Source organism: Lepidochelys kempii, chromosome 7, assembly GCF_965140285.1.
Source record: "Lepidochelys kempii isolate rLepKem1 chromosome 7, rLepKem1.hap1, whole genome shotgun sequence".
Lineage (NCBI taxonomy): Eukaryota > Metazoa > Chordata > Testudines > Cheloniidae > Lepidochelys > Lepidochelys kempii.
In genome coordinates this window covers 125847104-125864655 of record NC_136386.1, presented here as the reverse complement: position 1 = coordinate 125864655, position 17552 = coordinate 125847104, and the positions used below count along the sequence as shown (strand labels likewise).

General features: G+C 60.4%; 1 protein-coding gene across 6 annotated transcripts in view; it reads left to right on the top strand.

The window, feature by feature from the left end:
- Positions 1-17552, top strand: part of DNMBP (dynamin binding protein) — an 88726-nt gene that overhangs the window by 55445 nt on the left and 15729 nt on the right. For 4 of the 6 annotated variants that reach the window (XM_078853912.1, XM_078853909.1, XM_073354680.2 and 1 more), the window contains 8 exons: positions 2644-2831; positions 10035-10134; positions 12131-12278; positions 12868-12885; positions 13537-13736; positions 14074-14204; positions 14571-14675; positions 14908-15036. In XM_078853912.1, the coding sequence (XP_078710038.1) occupies positions 2644-2831; positions 10035-10134; positions 12131-12278; positions 12868-12885; positions 13537-13736; positions 14074-14204; positions 14571-14675; positions 14908-15036 (1019 nt within the window). The remainder of the gene's footprint in view (positions 1-2643; positions 2832-10034; positions 10135-12130; positions 12279-12867; positions 12886-13536; positions 13737-14073; positions 14205-14570; positions 14676-14907; positions 15037-17552) is intronic. The other 2 variants (XM_078853910.1, XM_078853911.1) reach the window with 2 other exon arrangements.

Below are 17552 nucleotides of genomic sequence, written 5' to 3'. Positions count from 1 at the left end.
ATTCTTTTGCGTAGAGACTGTCTGGTTTGGTCAATGTACATGGCAGAGGGGCATCCCCTACAGTTCCTGCAGGCAGATCCTCTGAGGGGGTAGGAGGCTCTGGACAGAGCTTAGAGGTGGGAGAGAAACGGAGCCCAAAGGAGGAAATGCCCCTGAATGAGGGACTCAGTCTGGGGCCCAGGGAAAGGATGGGGATGCAGGCTTTGTGGCTGGCCGGCCTGTGCTGCCCCTTTAAGAGCAGGCGGAAGGGCAAGTGGTGTACTTGAAAGTTGCTGGGACCCCAGAATCTGCATGGATAAAATGTCTCAGAACTTGCCTGAGAATGAGGGGGCTGGACTGCTGAGGAGCATCAGGTGGGACAGAAAATCAGGAAGCAGGCAGCTGCCAAGGAAGGGCACAGACAGGGAGGCAGGAGCCCATCCACATGCCCACCTGCAGACCCTGTACCGCCTGTGTGTGCGTGTGTTCCACCTGATCTACCTGGGTGTGTCTGTTTAGCCACCTAGCCTGCCTGCTTTGTCTGTCCACTCAATTCAGGGTGCTTTATTGGGGTGACACGCAATTCATGTGCTGCCGGCATGTATCAGAGACAGACCCCGTGGCTCCATCTGCAGGTCTGGTCTGCCAGGACAAGACTTCACACTCTGTCGGGCTTTGAGCCCTGGCCATTCCTGCTCTGTAGCGCAATGCCATCTGTCCATCTCGCCCATGTGCGTGTCTGTCTATCCCACTTTGCCTGTGTGTGTCTGTCTGCATTGTTCTGCCTAGGGGCGTGTCTGTCCTGCTGTGCGTGTGTATATGTCCTTCTGTCCTGTTCTGCCACTGTGTGTCTGTCCTCCTCTGTGAGAGTGTGTATGTGTCTCTCCCGCTCTGTCCATTTGTGTGTGTGTGTGTCCTGCTCTGTGTGTGTGTGTTTGTCTGTCTCCCCCGCTCTGCTCGTGTTTGTGCATTCCCTTTGGTGCTTAGCAGAGGGAGACACTGGGCAGGGAGCCTGGACCCTGGCTGTGCACTCGGACCCCAAGGATGAGGGCAATGCGAGTGGCTGCATCTGCTCAGGCCCAACCCTCGTCATGGCCAGTCCAGTGTGCACAGACTGAGTCTGGCCTGGCCTGTTATCTGTGGTGCACCAGCCGGGGAACGTTTGGCATCTAGGATCCAGGAGGTTGGTTGTGTGGACTGTGGCACTTCCTTGGAAGCTGATGCCAGAGCCTGCAGACCCCACGCAGGGCACTTGGAGGCCATTCCTGGGTGTGATGTGTGGGCTCCACTCTCTGGAAAGAGCAAAGAAAAAATTATGGAGACAAAAGCCATGCTCTGGGGAGCTTACCTGTCCATGGAGGGCTCTGGTACTCACTCCCAGTTGCCTGGGGCAGGAACTCCAGCTCCAGGCTTTGGCACCTGCCGGCTCCATTGTGGCTGCTGGAGTCATTCTCGGCTATTCAGATGGAAATGCCCTGAGCTGGAGAATAGAGGCCCTGTTCCCACAGCAAGGGGCAGTGCAGGGGAGAGGAGAGCCAGGGGCTCCCGGACATGCCCTGCACCCGAGCAGGTAGGTAGCTCTGCAGTGCTTCCTCTCTAGGATCCCACTGCTGAGTGCTTCCCCAATCCTCATCCCAAAGGGAACAAGGAGGAAAGGGGCCCATCCTTGGTGTGAGAAGGGGAAGCAGGTGGGCTGCCTAGTTCAGCAGGGATCAGTGGAGGGACAGGCTGGGGAAGGAGGGAGGACGCGGGGGAAGAACCCGTCAGCTCTGCAGGAGTTGTTCCCAGAGTCCCATTCTGCACAAGAAGGGATAACTCAAGTCCCTGCCTATTTTCTTCGTGTGTATGTCAGAGTGGGCTTAGTTTTCTCCTCCCCTTTGCCTGGAGCATACAGTTTTAACAGCCAGTGTTTCCTAGCTCATTAGCATTTGCTGTCAGCCCATTTTGAATCCGAACCCCACTCGCAGGGCCTGACCCTCCAGTCTCCCAGTCTGGCCAGACTAGGTGATTGGCCACTGGTCTAGTTGTGTGTTTGAAAGGTGCAGCCCAGACAGGTCCCCGGGGGTTCAGGAACTAGAACGTTGTGGGGCTGGGAGAGGTCTGTGCAGCAAGGCATGCTCACCTGTTTTGCCTGCTGCCAGAGTCAGCAGGGAAGTGGTTAATACTGGCACCATATTCCAAGGTGGCCTTCAGCATTTCCCCGTCCCCCTCAGGCTGAAGTGAATAGACTCCTGGCAGCAGCCTCCCTTTGGAGGTGAGCTGGGGGCTGTGACTGTCTGTGTCCACGCAGCACCAGTGGAATGAGGCCCTAGCGGTCTCCTGCAATACAAATAACCGTAATGTGAGAGCGGGAGCACTCCGGGCAGCCGATGGGGTCAGACCTGGAGCCCTCAGGATTCCTGGAGTCGTGGCAGGACATGCCAGCACGCCAGGGTCTGTCCTCAACAGTCTGGAACCTGAGGGCAGGGCATTCCTACTGGCCAAGGTCCTCGCCATTCAGGGTGGTTCAGCTGCCCCGGGGCTTGGGGAGATTTCTGCACTTGTCGGGGTCCAGGCAATGCAAGTGCCTTGTTGATGTCACAGACCCATGGAGGATGCAGGCATCAAAGGGGGCCTGGCCATCTGCTGTCAGTCCCTGGAGCTGACTGTGCCTGTTTCTTTCAGAAATGACCCTCCTTTCCTCTCAGACTGTGTCCCTGGAGGCAGCATCTGGTGCAGCTGCCACTGAGAAGCAAAGGATGCTGGAGAAGAGGTCGAAGGTCATTGAGGAACTTCTTCAGACAGAACGGGATTATCTCCGAGACCTGGAAATGTGTGTGGAGCAGATCATGGTGCCTCTGCAGCAGGCGCAGGTGGGGAGCCTATGGCAGGAGGCGATGGGACAAGAACAGCCAGACAGGATCAAATCCGGGGTCCACTGAGTCCAGTTGCTGTCTCTGACAGTGGCCCCGGCTGGCTGGTTCAGTCCCCCTAGACTCCCATAGTGGCAGCTATGGAATCTCGTGGTGGGATGTTTCGCTCTAACTTGTGTCACTTAGTGTTTGGTTTGATTTTTGTTGTGGCTTATGTGACTCGGACCATTATCATTCTCCATAGAAATGTCCAATCCTCTTCTGAATCTTGCCAAATTCTTGGCTCAGTCTTGTGGCAGTTTTCAGAGTAGCAGCCGTGTTAGTCTGTATTTGCAAAAAGAAAAGGAGGAGTTGTGGCACCTTAGAGACTAACCAATTTGAGCATAAGCTTTTGTGGGCTACAGCTCACTTCATCGGATGTGAGTTCCACAGATTAATTATCAGTGGGGTAAAAACTTGTCTCCTTTGATCTGTTTTAACTTTGGTGGCATGAGAGATTGTCGTGGTTAGTGGAGCTGGATGACAGCCTGTGGGAGGATGGTGGTGCGAGGCAGAGGTTGCTGTGGGGGACGGGGGTGCGAGGCAGAGGTTGCTGTGGGAGGGTGGGGGGAGTGCGAGGCAGAGGTTGCTGTGGGAGGGTGCGAGGCAGAGGTTGCTGTGGAGGGTGCGAGGCAGAGGTTGCTGTGGGCGGATGGGGGGTGCAAGGCAGAAGTTGCTGTGGGCGGATGGGGGCTGCGAGGCAGAGGTTGCTGTGGCAGGGTGGAGGGTGCAAAGCAGAGGTTGCTGTGGCGGGGTGGAGGGTGCGAGGCAGAGGTTGCTGTGGCGGGGTGGAGGGTGCGAGGCAGAGGTTGCTGTGGCGGGGTGGAGGGTGCGAGGCAGAGGTTGCTGTGGCGGGGTGGAGGGTGCGAGGCAGAGGTTGCTGTGGGCGGATGGGGGGTGCCAGGCAGAGGTTGCTGTGGGCGGACGTGGGGTGCGAGGCAGAGGTTGCTGTGGGCGGACGGGGGCTGCGAGGCAGAGGTTGCTGTGGGCGGACGGGGGCTGCGAGGCAGAGGTTGCTGTAGGGGGACGGGGGCTGCGAGGCAGAGGTTGCTGTAGGGGGACGGGGGCTGCGAGGCAGAGGTTGCTGTAGGGGGACGGGGGGTGCGAGGCAGAGGTTGCTGTGGGCGGATGGGGGGTGCGAGGCAGAGGTTGCTGTAGGGGGACGGGGGGTGCGAGGCAGAGGTTGCTGTAGGGGGACGGGGGCTGCGAGGCAGAGGTTGCTGTGGGGGGGATGGGGGTGCGAGGCAGAGGTTGCTGTGGGGGGGATGGGGGTGCGAGGCAGAGGTTGCTGTGCGGGATGGAGGGTGCGAGGCAGAGGTTGCTGTGGGGGGACGGGGGGTGCGAGGCAGAGGTTGCTGTGGGGGGGATGGGGGTGCGAGGCAGAGGTTGCTGTGGGGGACGGGGGCTGCGAGGCAGAGGTTGCTGTGCGGGATGGAGGGTGCGAGGCAGAGGTTGCTGTGGGGGGACGGGGGGTGCGAGGCAGAGGTTGCTGTGGGGGGGATGGGGGTGCGAGGCAGAGGTTGCTGTAGGGGGACGGGGGCTGCGAGGCAGAGGTTGCTGTGGGCGGATGGGGGGTGCGAGGCAGAGGTTGCTGTGGGAGGGTGGAGGGTGCGAGGCAGAGGTTGCTGTGGGGGACGGGGGCTGCGAGGCAGAGGTTGCTGTGGGGGACGGGGGGTGCGAGGCAGAGGTTGCTGTGGGAGGGTGGAGGGTGCGAGGCAGAGGTTGCTGTGGGGGGGATGGGGGTGCGAGGCAGAGGTTGCTGTAGGGGGACGGGGGTGCGAGGCAGAGGTTGCTGTGGGGGGGATGGGGGTGCGAGGCAGAGGTTGCTGTGGGCGGACGGGGGGTGCGAGGCAGAGGTTGCTGTGGGGGGGATGGGGGTGCGAGGCAGAGGTTGCTGTGGGGGGGACGGGGGCTGCGAGGCAGAGGTTGCTGTGGGCGGACGGGGGGTGCGAGGCAGAGGTTGCTGTGGGGGGGATGGGGGTGCGAGGCAGAGGTTGCTGTGGGCGGACGGGGGGTGCGAGGCAGAGGTTGCTGTGCGGGATGGAGGGTGCGAGGCAGAGGTTGCTGTGGGGGGGACGGGGGCTGCGAGGCAGAGGTTGCTGTGGGCGGACGGGGGGTGCGAGGCAGAGGTTGCTGTGGGGGGGATGGGGGTGCGAGGCAGAGGTTGCTGTGCGGGATGGAGGGTGCGAGGCAGAGGTTGCTGTAGGGGGACGGGGGGTGCGAGGCAGAGGTTGCTGTGGGCGGATGGGGGGTGCGAGGCAGAGGTTGCTGTGGGAGGGTGGAGGGTGCGAGGCAGAGGTTGCTGTAGGGGGACGGGGGGTGCGAGGCAGAGGTTGCTGTAGGGGGACGGGGGCTGCGAGGCAGAGGTTGCTGTGGGAGGGTGGAGGGTGCGAGGCAGAGGTTGCTGTAGGGGGACGGGGGTGCGAGGCAGAGGTTGCTGTGGGGGACGGGGGCTGCGAGGCAGAGGTTGCTGTGGGCGGATGGAGGGTGCGAGGCAGAGGTTGCTGTGGGGGGGATGGGGGTGCGAGGCAGAGGTTGCTGTAGGGGGACGGGGGCTGCGAGGCAGAGGTTGCTGTAGGGGGACGGGGGCTGCGAGGCAGAGGTTGCTGTGGGGGACGGGGGCTGCGAGGCAGAGGTTGCTGTGGGCGGATGGAGGGTGCGAGGCAGAGGTTGCTGTGGGGGGGATGGGGGTGCGAGGCAGAGGTTGCTGTAGGGGGACGGGGGTGCGAGGCAGAGGTTGCTGTGGGGGGGATGGGGGTGCGAGGCAGAGGTTGCTGTAGGGGGACGGGGGGTGCGAGGCAGAGGTTGCTGTGGGGGACGGGGGTGCGAGGCAGAGGTTGCTGTGGGAGGGTGGAGGGTGCGAGGCAGAGGTTGCTGTGGGGGGGATGGGGGTGCGAGGCAGAGGTTGCTGTAGGGGGACGGGGGTGCGAGGCAGAGGTTGCTGTGGGGGGGATGGGGGTGCGAGGCAGAGGTTGCTGTAGGGGGACGGGGGCTGCGAGGCAGAGGTTGCTGTGGGAGGGTGGAGGGTGCGAGGCAGAGGTTGCTGTGGGGGACGGGGGCTGCGAGGCAGAGGTTGCTGTAGGGGGACGGGGGCTGCGAGGCAGAGGTTGCTGTAGGGGGACGGGGGCTGCGAGGCAGAGGTTGCTGTGGGGGACGGGGGCTGCGAGGCAGAGGTTGCTGTGGGCGGATGGGGGGTGCGAGGCAGAGGTTGCTGTGGGGGACGGGGGCTGCGAGGCAGAGGTTGCTGTGGGGGGACGGGGGGTGCGAGGCAGAGGTTGCTGTAGGGGGACGGGGGCTGCGAGGGAGAGGTTGCTGTAGGGGGACGGGGGCTGCGAGGCAGAGGTTGCTGTGGGGGACGGGGGCTGCGAGGCAGAGGTTGCTGTGGGCGGATGGAGGGTGCGAGGCAGAGGTTGCTGTGGGGGGGATGGGGGTGCGAGGCAGAGGTTGCTGTAGGGGGACGGGGGGTGCGAGGCAGAGGTTGCTGTGGGGGACGGGGGTGCGAGGCAGAGGTTGCTGTGGGAGGGTGGAGGGTGCGAGGCAGAGGTTGCTGTGGGGGGGATGGGGGTGCGAGGCAGAGGTTGCTGTAGGGGGACGGGGGCTGCGAGGCAGAGGTTGCTGTGGGAGGGTGGAGGGTGCGAGGCAGAGGTTGCTGTGGGGGACGGGGGCTGCGAGGCAGAGGTTGCTGTAGGGGGACGGGGGCTGCGAGGCAGAGGTTGCTGTAGGGGGACGGGGGCTGCGAGGCAGAGGTTGCTGTGGGGGACGGGGGCTGCGAGGCAGAGGTTGCTGTGGGCGGATGGAGGGTGCGAGGCAGAGGTTGCTGTGGGGGGACGGGGGGTGCGAGGCAGAGGTTGCTGTGGGGGACGGGGGCTGCGAGGCAGAGGTTGCTGTGGGAGGGTGGAGGGTGCGAGGCAGAGGTTGCTGTGGGGGACGGGGGGTGCGAGGCAGAGGTTGCTGTGGGGGGGATGGGGGTGCGAGGCAGAGGTTGCTGTGGGCGGATGGGGGTGCGAGGCAGAGGTTGCTGTGGGGGGATGGGGGTGCGAGGCAGAGGTTGCTGTGGGGGACGGGGGCTGCGAGGCAGAGGTTGCTGTGGGCGGATGGGGGGTGCGAGGCAGAGGTTGCTGTGGGGGGGATGGGGGTGCGAGGCAGAGGTTGCTGTGGGGGGGATGGAGGGTGCGAGGCAGAGGTTGCTGTAGGGGGACGGGGGCTGCGAGGCAGAGGTTGCTGTGGGGGGGATGGAGGGTGCGAGGCAGAGGTTGCTGTGGGGGACGGGGGCTGCGAGGCAGAGGTTGCTGTGGGCGGACGGGGGCTGCGAGGCAGAGGTTGCTGTGGGCGGACGGGGGGTGCGAGGCAGAGGTTGCTGTGGGGGGGATGGGGGTGCGAGGCAGAGGTTGCTGTGCGGGATGGAGGGTGCGAGGCAGAGGTTGCTGTAGGGGGACGGGGGCTGCGAGGCAGAGGTTGCTGTAGGGGGACGGGGGCTGCGAGGCAGAGGTTGCTGTAGGGGGACGGGGGGTGCGAGGCAGAGGTTGCTGTAGGGGGACGGGGGTGCGAGGCAGAGGTTGCTGTGGGGGACGGGGGCTGCGAGGCAGAGGTTGCTGTGGGGGACGGGGGCTGCGAGGCAGAGGTTGCTGTGGGCGGATGGGGGGTGCGAGGCAGAGGTTGCTGTGGGGGGGATGGGGGTGCGAGGCAGAGGTTGCTGTGCGGGATGGAGGGTGCGAGGCAGAGGTTGCTGTGGGGGGACGGGGGGTGCGAGGCAGAGGTTGCTGTAGGGGGACGGGGGGTGCGAGGCAGAGGTTGCTGTAGGGGGACGGGGGCTGCGAGGCAGAGGTTGCTGTGGGGGACGGGGGCTGCGAGGCAGAGGTTGCTGTGGGCGGATGGGGGGTGCGAGGCAGAGGTTGCTGTGGGGGGGATGGGGGTGCGAGGCAGAGGTTGCTGTGGGGGGACGGGGGGTGCGAGGCAGAGGTTGCTGTGGGGGGACGGGGGGTGCGAGGCAGAGGTTGCTGTGGGGGACGGGGGCTGCGAGGCAGAGGTTGCTGTGGGGGACGGGGGCTGCGAGGCAGAGGTTGCTGTGGGCGGATGGGGGGTGCGAGGCAGAGGTTGCTGTGGGGGGGACGGGGGCTGCGAGGCAGAGGTTGCTGTGGGGGACGGGGGCTGCGAGGCAGAGGTTGCTGTGGGGGACGGGGGCTGCGAGGCAGAGGTTGCTGTGGGGGGGATGGGGGTGCGAGGCAGAGGTTGCTGTGCGGGATGGAGGGTGCGAGGCAGAGGTTGCTGTGCGGGATGGAGGGTGCGAGGCAGAGGTTGCTGTGGGGGGACGGGGGTGCGAGGCAGAGGTTGCTGTGGGCGGACGGGGGCTGCGAGGCAGAGGTTGCTGTGGGCGGACGGGGGGTGCGAGGCAGAGGTTGCTGTGGGGGGGATGGGGGTGCGAGGCAGAGGTTGCTGTGCGGGATGGAGGGTGCGAGGCAGAGGTTGCTGTAGGGGGACGGGGGCTGCGAGGCAGAGGTTGCTGTAGGGGGACGGGGGCTGCGAGGCAGAGGTTGCTGTAGGGGGACGGGGGGTGCGAGGCAGAGGTTGCTGTAGGGGGACGGGGGTGCGAGGCAGAGGTTGCTGTGGGGGACGGGGGCTGCGAGGCAGAGGTTGCTGTGGGGGACGGGGGCTGCGAGGCAGAGGTTGCTGTGGGCGGATGGGGGGTGCGAGGCAGAGGTTGCTGTGGGGGGGATGGGGGTGCGAGGCAGAGGTTGCTGTGCGGGATGGAGGGTGCGAGGCAGAGGTTGCTGTGGGGGGACGGGGGGTGCGAGGCAGAGGTTGCTGTAGGGGGACGGGGGGTGCGAGGCAGAGGTTGCTGTAGGGGGACGGGGGCTGCGAGGCAGAGGTTGCTGTAGGGGGACGGGGGTGCGAGGCAGAGGTTGCTGTGGGGGACGGGGGCTGCGAGGCAGAGGTTGCTGTGGGCGGATGGGGGGTGCGAGGCAGAGGTTGCTGTGGGGGGGATGGGGGTGCGAGGCAGAGGTTGCTGTGGGGGGGATGGGGGTGCGAGGCAGAGGTTGCTGTGGGGGGGATGGGGGTGCGAGGCAGAGGTTGCTGTAGGGGGACGGGGGCTGCGAGGCAGAGGTTGCTGTAGGGGGACGGGGGCTGCGAGGCAGAGGTTGCTGTGGGGGGACGGGGGGTGCGAGGCAGAGGTTGCTGTGGGGGACGGGGGCTGCGAGGCAGAGGTTGCTGTGGGGGACGGGGGCTGCGAGGCAGAGGTTGCTGTGGGCGGATGGGGGGTGCGAGGCAGAGGTTGCTGTGGGGGGGACGGGGGCTGCGAGGCAGAGGTTGCTGTGGGGGACGGGGGCTGCGAGGCAGAGGTTGCTGTGGGGGACGGGGGCTGCGAGGCAGAGGTTGCTGTGGGGGGGATGGGGGTGCGAGGCAGAGGTTGCTGTGCGGGATGGAGGGTGCGAGGCAGAGGTTGCTGTGCGGGATGGAGGGTGCGAGGCAGAGGTTGCTGTGGGGGGACGGGGGTGCGAGGCAGAGGTTGCTGTGGGCGGATGGGGGGTGCGAGGCAGAGGTTGCTGTGGGGGGACGGGGGGTGCGAGGCAGAGGTTGCTGTGGGGGGACGGGGGGTGCGAGGCAGAGGTTGCTGTAGGGGGACGGGGGGTGCGAGGCAGAGGTTGCTGTAGGGGGACGGGGGGTGCGAGGCAGAGGTTGCTGTGGGGGACGGGGGCTGCGAGGCAGAGGTTGCTGTGGGCGGATGGGGGGTGCGAGGCAGAGGTTGCTGTGGGGGACGGGGGCTGCGAGGCAGAGGTTGCTGTGGGGGACGGGGGCTGCGAGGCAGAGGTTGCTGTGGGGGACGGGGGCTGCGAGGCAGAGGTTGCTGTGGGCGGATGGGGGGTGCGAGGCAGAGGTTGCTGTGGGCGGATGGGGGGTGCGAGGCAGAGGTTGCTGTGCGGGATGGAGGGTGCGAGGCAGAGGTTGCTGTGCGGGATGGAGGGTGCGAGGCAGAGGTTGCTGTGGGGGATGGGGGGTGTGAGGCAGAAGATGCTGTGGAGGGTGCGAGGCAGAGGTTGCTATGGGGGGCATGGAGTGCTGTGGTGGGGTTGTGGGGGGCATGGGTGAGGTGACTGCAGGGCCTGCCCTTGAGTGTTTCTCCCACCTGGATGCCTCTCTTCCCTGCCTCTCTTCCCATCTTTGCAGGTGCAGGGTGTGGACTTCGAGGGGCTCTTTGGAAATATTCAGATGGTCATTAGCTTCTCCAAGCAGCTGCTGAGCGCCCTGGAGGCTGGGGATGCTGTTGGTATGGATTCTGTTATTCCTTCTTCCAAGCCAGGCGAGGGCCTGGGACCCTTTGGGGTGGGGGCGGGGGAGAGGGGGAGCTGTTTCAGGGGGAAGGGGCGGTCTCAGCTCGTATGCTGCCTCACCGCCTTGGGCCAGGCCAGTCTCGGGCCCTGCTGCTTGTTCTCCAGGGCTTTGTCCCATGCTCAGTGACTCCAGTAAGGAGGCTTCCCCAGGAAATCGTTCCATGTCTGCTGGGTCTGTGCGCTGGGACATTCAGATCCCTCCAACCCCCAGGAGGCTCACTGTGTCCTGGGTCTCACTGGAAATGCCCTGGCGCGCCTCAGGATGTTCCCACTCTATTCCCTTCCTCTCTCTTGTGACCCTCCCCCTCTCCGTGGCTGCCCAGGTCACTCTGCCCCAGTGCTCTCCTCCACTCATGCCAAGGGTGCAGCTCCCCAGACTCTGTCTTGCTCCCCTCCGTGGGCTCGGCTGGCCAGGGATCCTGCCGTTGGGGGTCTCTGGCATTAGGCTCCTTTGATTTTTTTCCAGGTTTTTCTTGACTAGGATAAAAGGTATTTTGAGGTATTAGTGAGCATGTTCTAAGTAGTTTGAAGTCCCCTTGGCAGCAGCTCACCCAACAGCACGTGCTAATGGGCAACTTGCCTCATGAGAGAACCCACAGGGATACCTCCTACCACTCCCTTTCTGTCCTAGTCATGGCAAACCCTCAAGGCTGCTCAGTTTCTCACCACTCCCCCTCCCGCCATGCACAGTGGGCACCTCAGGGGCACAATTCCCTCCTGGGCTTTGTGCATCCCAATGGTTGACTGCCCTGGAACATGCCTCGGGGTTATTCTCCGCCCCAGAGGCGGCTTCTCTGCTCCTAGTGACCCTTTGCGCCTTCCGTCTCCTGCCGGAGCTGGGCTCTCTGCTTTCTCCTTTGAACTCCCAGGAACTCAGCTCTTTTTGGTTTGCTGCGTCCCACCTGTGACAAACGAGTTGCCCTGGGGTTGGAGAGAGGGGCAGGATGGTGGGGGTGGGAGTATGAGGGTCCTGTGGAGCCTAGAGCAGTTGGGAGGAGGAAGTGCCCCAGTGAGGTGCTGACATCTGCTGGGGACTCAGCTGGTAAATGCCAGAGGGATTAGGGGAACCTCCAGAGGGATAGAAGTACTGTACGTTGGTAGTGCAGTCAGCACAGTGGCATGCAAAGCTCAGCTTGTGCCATTAATGTGTGTGCAAAGACAGTCTGAACTGCCCTGGACTCTGTGGGTTTCTGAACATGCCAGACCCTCTGAGGAGAGATGCAGGAGTCAGAGCTATGATCTCGTCGTGCTATTGTCTTCTGTCTCCACTGTGCCATGAGCCAGCCTCAAACCCTGCTTCTTCGTCTGTGCTGACTCCCTGGCCTCCCCATTTGTGTGTGAAAACCCTGTCCACATCCATAAAGCCAGTGTCTTTTCCTCCTTGGGTCCATCCTTTGCTGTGCTGTGATACCCGCAGAGCGCAGCCAGGGGTAATAGCCAGGAGGGTGGGGAGATGAGACTGCTGCCCACTATGCAAAATGAACTAGTCTTACTGTTCACCGTGTCTTCCTTCCCACCCCCATGTGTCTGCTTCTGCCTCTGTTGTGTCTTGTTGTAACTCAGGCTGTGGGCTTCGGGGCAGGGACTGTATTTTTGTTCATGGCGCAAGGGGGCCACAGTTGTAGCAGGGCCTTTGGGCACTGCCCTAATACATGGAATAAGTAATGAGTTGGCATGGGGCGCTCGGTGCCAGCAGCTGCACAGGGACGGCAGCGGGCGGAAAAGCAGGAGGATGTACAGGTGCATTAAGAATGATTGGAAAGTAACCTGGGTGCTCTGATACTGCCGTCCCCTCGAGCAACATGTGTGCACTGGGGAGTGGACAGCTCTGGGCATCTCACCAGGACAGAAATAGAGATTGTAAAGGCACCAGTGCTGTGCAGAGCTCAGGGTGGGCAGGAGTCACTGAGCAGCCTTCATCATTCTCCGCAGGGCCAGCATTCCTGGCACACCAGGCAGGGCTGGAAGAGGTGTACAAAGTGTATTGCCAGAACCATGATGAGGCTATTGCGCTGCTGGAGGCCTACGAGAAGGATGAGAGGATCCAGAAACACCTGCTGGACTCCCTGGAGAGCCTCAGGTGATTACCTTCCCCACTCCGCATCCTGGCCAGGAGTCTGGGCCGCCTCCTTCCCCTCTCTGCCCCTCATCCTGAGCATGCTGAGACAGGAGCCTGCCTTCCTGCCCCTTTTGCAGACTCTCTCTTTACCCCTACAAGAATACACGGGACTGTCTTGGTGCCCAGGTCCTTTTGATCTCTGAGGCCTTAGCAGAAGAGTAGAGACAACGGTAGAAAAGGCCCCCTGGCCTGAATGCTTCGTCTCCCGCTCCCACCCCAGGCAGGATACCTGCAGGGTCCCTCCAGCCACACAGGGTTACAGAGAGCAGCACATCTCTGGGGCGAGGATTCCTGAGCTTTCGGTCCTGTCGGGTCAGCGGCATGACGGCGCTGTCTTCCTTGCCTGGCTGACGTTCTCAGCTGCCTGCTCAGGGTCACAAAAGGCTAATCCCCTGAAGCCAGCAGCTTCAGTCTCTGGACTCTGCAACAGAGCAGGCAACTGCTTCCCAGTGTCATTGCAGGGCAGAGGTGCTGGCTGCTGGAGCCTGCACCTGATCATCCCATTAACCAGCTTCCTTTCCTTGCTTTTCCACCCTCTGCGGCCCTGCAGGAGCCTGTACAGTGAGTGGTAAGTGCCTCCTTCCCATTACTCACTGCATGCCTGTCAGTTTATCTCAGCCCTGCCACCGATCCCCACAACTAACATCCTCCTTCCCTGGGCTGTGTGCGTGCCTGCAGAAACGTAATGGTGCTGCATGGAGCCTGTGAATGCAGAAGCCTGGGGCTGGGTTTGGTGGGTCTGTGGCTGGGCTGGGCAGAGGAGGGAGGCGTAAAGAGTGTCTGTGCAGGAGTGTGGCAGAGCAATGGAGAGGTCATGGGGACAAGGTATGTCCAGTGTAGACAGTTCATATAGAATCAGCCTGTGTAGAGTTTAGGTTAGGATCTGGGCTCTGGGGCGCACAGCCAGGATAGTGGGATGGGAAGGTGTGAGGCTGATGGGTTGGTGAGATTGTGGGGTCAGGATTGATGGGAGGCAGGATTGTGGTAAAAGGAAGGGGCTGGCGGTGCACTGGGCCCGGGCAGTTTGAGGCTGATGTGGATTGCAGGGTGAGAGTTTGCGGCAGGTTTGAGATGGGTGACCCCTGGGTTGTTAGGAGCTTGTTGAATCTGGGGGTTGAGGCTGGGAAGCTGTGAGGATGGAAGGGTGCAAAACAGGGTAGGCCCTGTTCTGTGGGGCTGGATTGGAGTTTGATCCATCTCTTTCCTCCTGACTACCAAGGGGCTGCACAAACTACATCAACCTGGGCTCCTTCCTCATCAAGCCTGTGCAGAGGGTGATGCGATACCCACTGCTGTTGATGGAGCTGCTGAGCGCCACACCCGAGTCACACCCTGACAAGGCACCACTCACTGCTGCAGTCCTTGCAGTCAAAGAGATCAATGTCAACATCAACGAGTACAAACGTCGCAAGGACCTGGGTGAGCCAGCCTCGCAGAGCCGGGCTGGGAGGCACCCCCTGAGCAGCTGGGCACGGGAACGGGGAGGCAGCAGGGGAGATGCAGCAGCTGGACTGGGAAAGCAGCTGCGGAGAGGATGTGGCAGCTGGGTGTGGGGGACACGGTGGCAGGGCTGCAATGGAGATGTGACAGCAGGGCTGTGGGGTGGCAGTGGTGATGCAGTGGGCGGGGGGATGGAGATGCTGCGGCTGGAGGGGAAGAGGGAGGTATCTGGGGATATGCAGCACCAGGGGTAGGTGATGAGATTGCAGGGCTGTTCCCGGTGTGGAGCTTTGACTACTGCTCCTCCCTCTCCTAGTGCTGAAGTACCGAAAAGGGGATGAGGACAGCCTCATGGAGAAAATCTCCAAGCTCAACTTCCACTCCATCATCAAGAAATCCAACCGTGTCAGCAGCCACCTCAAGCACCTCACAGGCTTTGCCCCCCAGGTAATCTACACGCACAGCTGGAGCCCACTTCAGGCAGTGGGAGCAGGAGGGAGGGGGTTGGTATCCCTCTGGCCTTCCCCTTCCAATTATGCTCATCATGCGGCTCTGCCTGGTGATCCAGAGCTCAGCACAGATGATGCAGGGAATGGTCAAACAGACACAGCCAGGGGTCAGTTCCTCTGGCCTCTCTCCCCTCTGGGTAAAAGTGTATGTTGGGGTGTCAGTGTCCCTCAGTCTCTCTTCCCTTGGAGGGAGGCATTGCCCATGGCCTGTCTCTGCTCTGGGAGCAAAGGGCCACCTGCAGTTCCCATTGGGTAGGACACTGTAGTGCTGTATTTGACCCCTTTGAGCCACTCTCCAACACAGCTGAAGGATGAGGCCTTTGAGGAGACGGAGAAGAATTTCCGGTTGCAGGAGCGGCTGATCAAATCCTTCATCCGAGACCTTTCCCTCTACCTGCAGCATATCCGGGTGAGTCCATGCTCAACTGGGACTGCCCTCGCTAGTCAGCCTGGTGGGGTCAGTGATTCCCTTCTCCTAGAGGAGGGTTCAAGCTCTGGCAGGTCCCATTCTCTGGGGTGAAAGTGGAAGGGGAGGGAAAGGACCCTGTTCTCTGGGTCCCTGACTGTGTGGGAGGGGTTCTGCACAGCCCTCAGCAGCGGGTGATCATTGCACTGGCTGCTGTTTGTGTCCCTCACCCCAGGAGTCGGCCTGTGTGAAGGTGCTGGCAGCTGTGAGCATGTGGGACTTGTGCGTGTGGCAGGGCAGTGGGGATCTGGAGCAGTTCCAGAAAGTGCATCAACTCATCAGCGACCAGCTCTTCTCCAGCTTTGTGAGTGAGCCTCCTCCCCTTGTGTCCTCTCTCCTCTCTGCTGACCCGCTGTCTCTGCATGGGCGGGGGCAGTAGGGCCCTTGGAATGAGTGTGGGCGAGTAACGCGGCCCCGTCACATGTTCCGGAATACGTGCTCAGTCTGACTACGAGCGTTTGTATGTATTTACTCTCCGGGTAATGCCAGCTGGGCGGTTGGACCGTGCTGTTTTGAGCTGGGGAAGGCTGTGAAGCTTGGTGTTAGGCTTGGTTTTTTGGGCTATTCTCTGACAAAACACATAATTGACATAGAGTTACGATAAGGGAGGAGGATTTAGGGTGAAACATGGGGTGTTAACTCGAGGGGAGGATTATGGGTGAAATACAGCAGAATAGAGTAGGGGATGAAGAGGGAATGACACAGGGTTGATGGGGATGCTGATTTATGAAACATGGGGGTTTAGCAGTGGCCAGATTACGGTGAGACAGAATGACGGTTAGCAGGTAAAATTGAGAGTGAGAGTCGAAGGGGTCATTAGGAATGAATTGGGATGATACTTGAGGTGATGTGGGGATCAGGGATATGTAGAGGGTGTGACTCACAGGAAGGTTTAAGGTGAAACGAGCGATGTGATGAGAGGCGAAGATTAGTGAGAGAAAGCACGGGTAAGTCGGGGGATGACTGAGAGGGATTCGTGGAGTGGTCAGTGAGTGTGATATAGGGTGGTGACTAGAACGGATGATTTACTAATAAAATGGGTATTACTAGAGGGAAGATTTAGGGTGAATCATGGGGTGGCCGCAGGAGATATATAGTGAAACGAGGATTGACTAGAAGGGAGGACTTAGCTTGAGACACAGTGTTGGGGACTAGGAAGGAACGTTTCATGTCAGATATGGAGGCAACGAGGTCTGATGTTAATGGAGACTAACCAGGGGTTTTAATTAGGTTTGTGCTCTGCCTCCTTGGATCTGGCAATGGCCACTGGGAATTATCTCCATGTACTGCTGCTGTGTTCACTAAGTTAGGTGTAGCTGCATTGAATGGTAGTGGGTTAGTGGGAGCAGTTTGGAAGAGCTGTGATTGTGATAGGAGGTGATCTGAGGGGCTGTACTGTATCCCGGGGGGTGAGCCCCTCTCCCTGACCCCCATGTATCTGATCATGGGGAAAAGTGTACCTTGAGAGATCCAGTCAGCCTCACTTCAGTGCAGCGCTGTGTCAGTGGCTGGGTACAGGGTGGTGCTGGATGTGTGCTCTGCATTTAATGAAGGGTAAGGGAACATATTGTGTTAGACAGCATTGTACGTATAGGGGTTAGTGGGTTGTGAAAGGCGTTGAGGAGGTTGTAAAGTTTAGCAGATGTGCTGTTCTGTCTAGGGAGTAGGTTAAATGTTTGAATGTATGGCAGGGATAAGTAGCTCTTGTTCAGTACAGCGCAAAGGTAGACTGAGAGTATGTGTCACATGCATATAGGGGCTTTGCTCAAAGAGGGCAGAGTTACGGTTATGTGGGCATGTATCTTAACTCTGTATTTCCTGGTTTCCAGAAGTTTGAGTTTTCCATTCCACTAGTATCTCTGGAGCAATGGTTCTCAACCTGTCGTCCATGGACTACGTCTAAGGGGTCCGTGAAAGATTTTGACTGAAAACTGACTGAACAGAATTCAACTATAGATACAGACAATCGATTTCCAAAGGGGTCTGCACCTCCATTCAAAACTTTTTAGTGGTCCACAGATGAAAAAATGTTGAGAACCACTGCTCTGGAGGACATTAAACAGCAGCTACTAAAGTTAAGACATTTTTAAATCAGCAGGTCCACACAACTTGCACCCATTGCATCTGGACTGTTGATGTTGATTTTCAATAAGTCTTGGAACACTAGGGAAGTTAAAGAAGACTGAAAGAAAGCTATTGTTGTGCCAATATTTAAAAAGGGCAACCAGCATGACCTGGGCAATTATGGGCCTGTCAGCCTAACATTGATCCTGGGCAAGATAATGGAGCAGCTGGTACTGGACTTAATTAATAAAGAATTAAATCCTGAAGCACTTACATGGGAGGAATGTGATCAGGAACAGTCAGCATGGATTCACCAAGGGAAGGTCATGCCTGACTAATCTAATCACCTTCTATGATGAGATTACTGGTTCTGTGGATGAAGGGAAAGCAGTGGATGTATTGTTTCTTGACTTCAGCAAAGCTTTTGACACGGTCTCCCACAGTATTCTTGTCAGCAAGTTAAAGAAGTATGGGCTGGATGAATGCACTATAAGGTGGGTAAAAAGTTGGCTAGATTGTCGGGCTCAACGGGTAGTGATCAATGGCTCCATGTCTAGTTGGCAGCCGGTGTCAAGTGGAGTGCCCCAGGGGTCGGTCCTGGGGCCGGTTTTGTTCAATGTCTTCATAAATGATCTGGAGGATGGTGTGGATTGCACTCACAGCAAATTTGCAGATGATACTGAACTGGGAGGAGTGGTAGATACGCTGGAGGGCAGGGATAGGATACAGAGGGACCTGGACAAATTGGAGGATTGG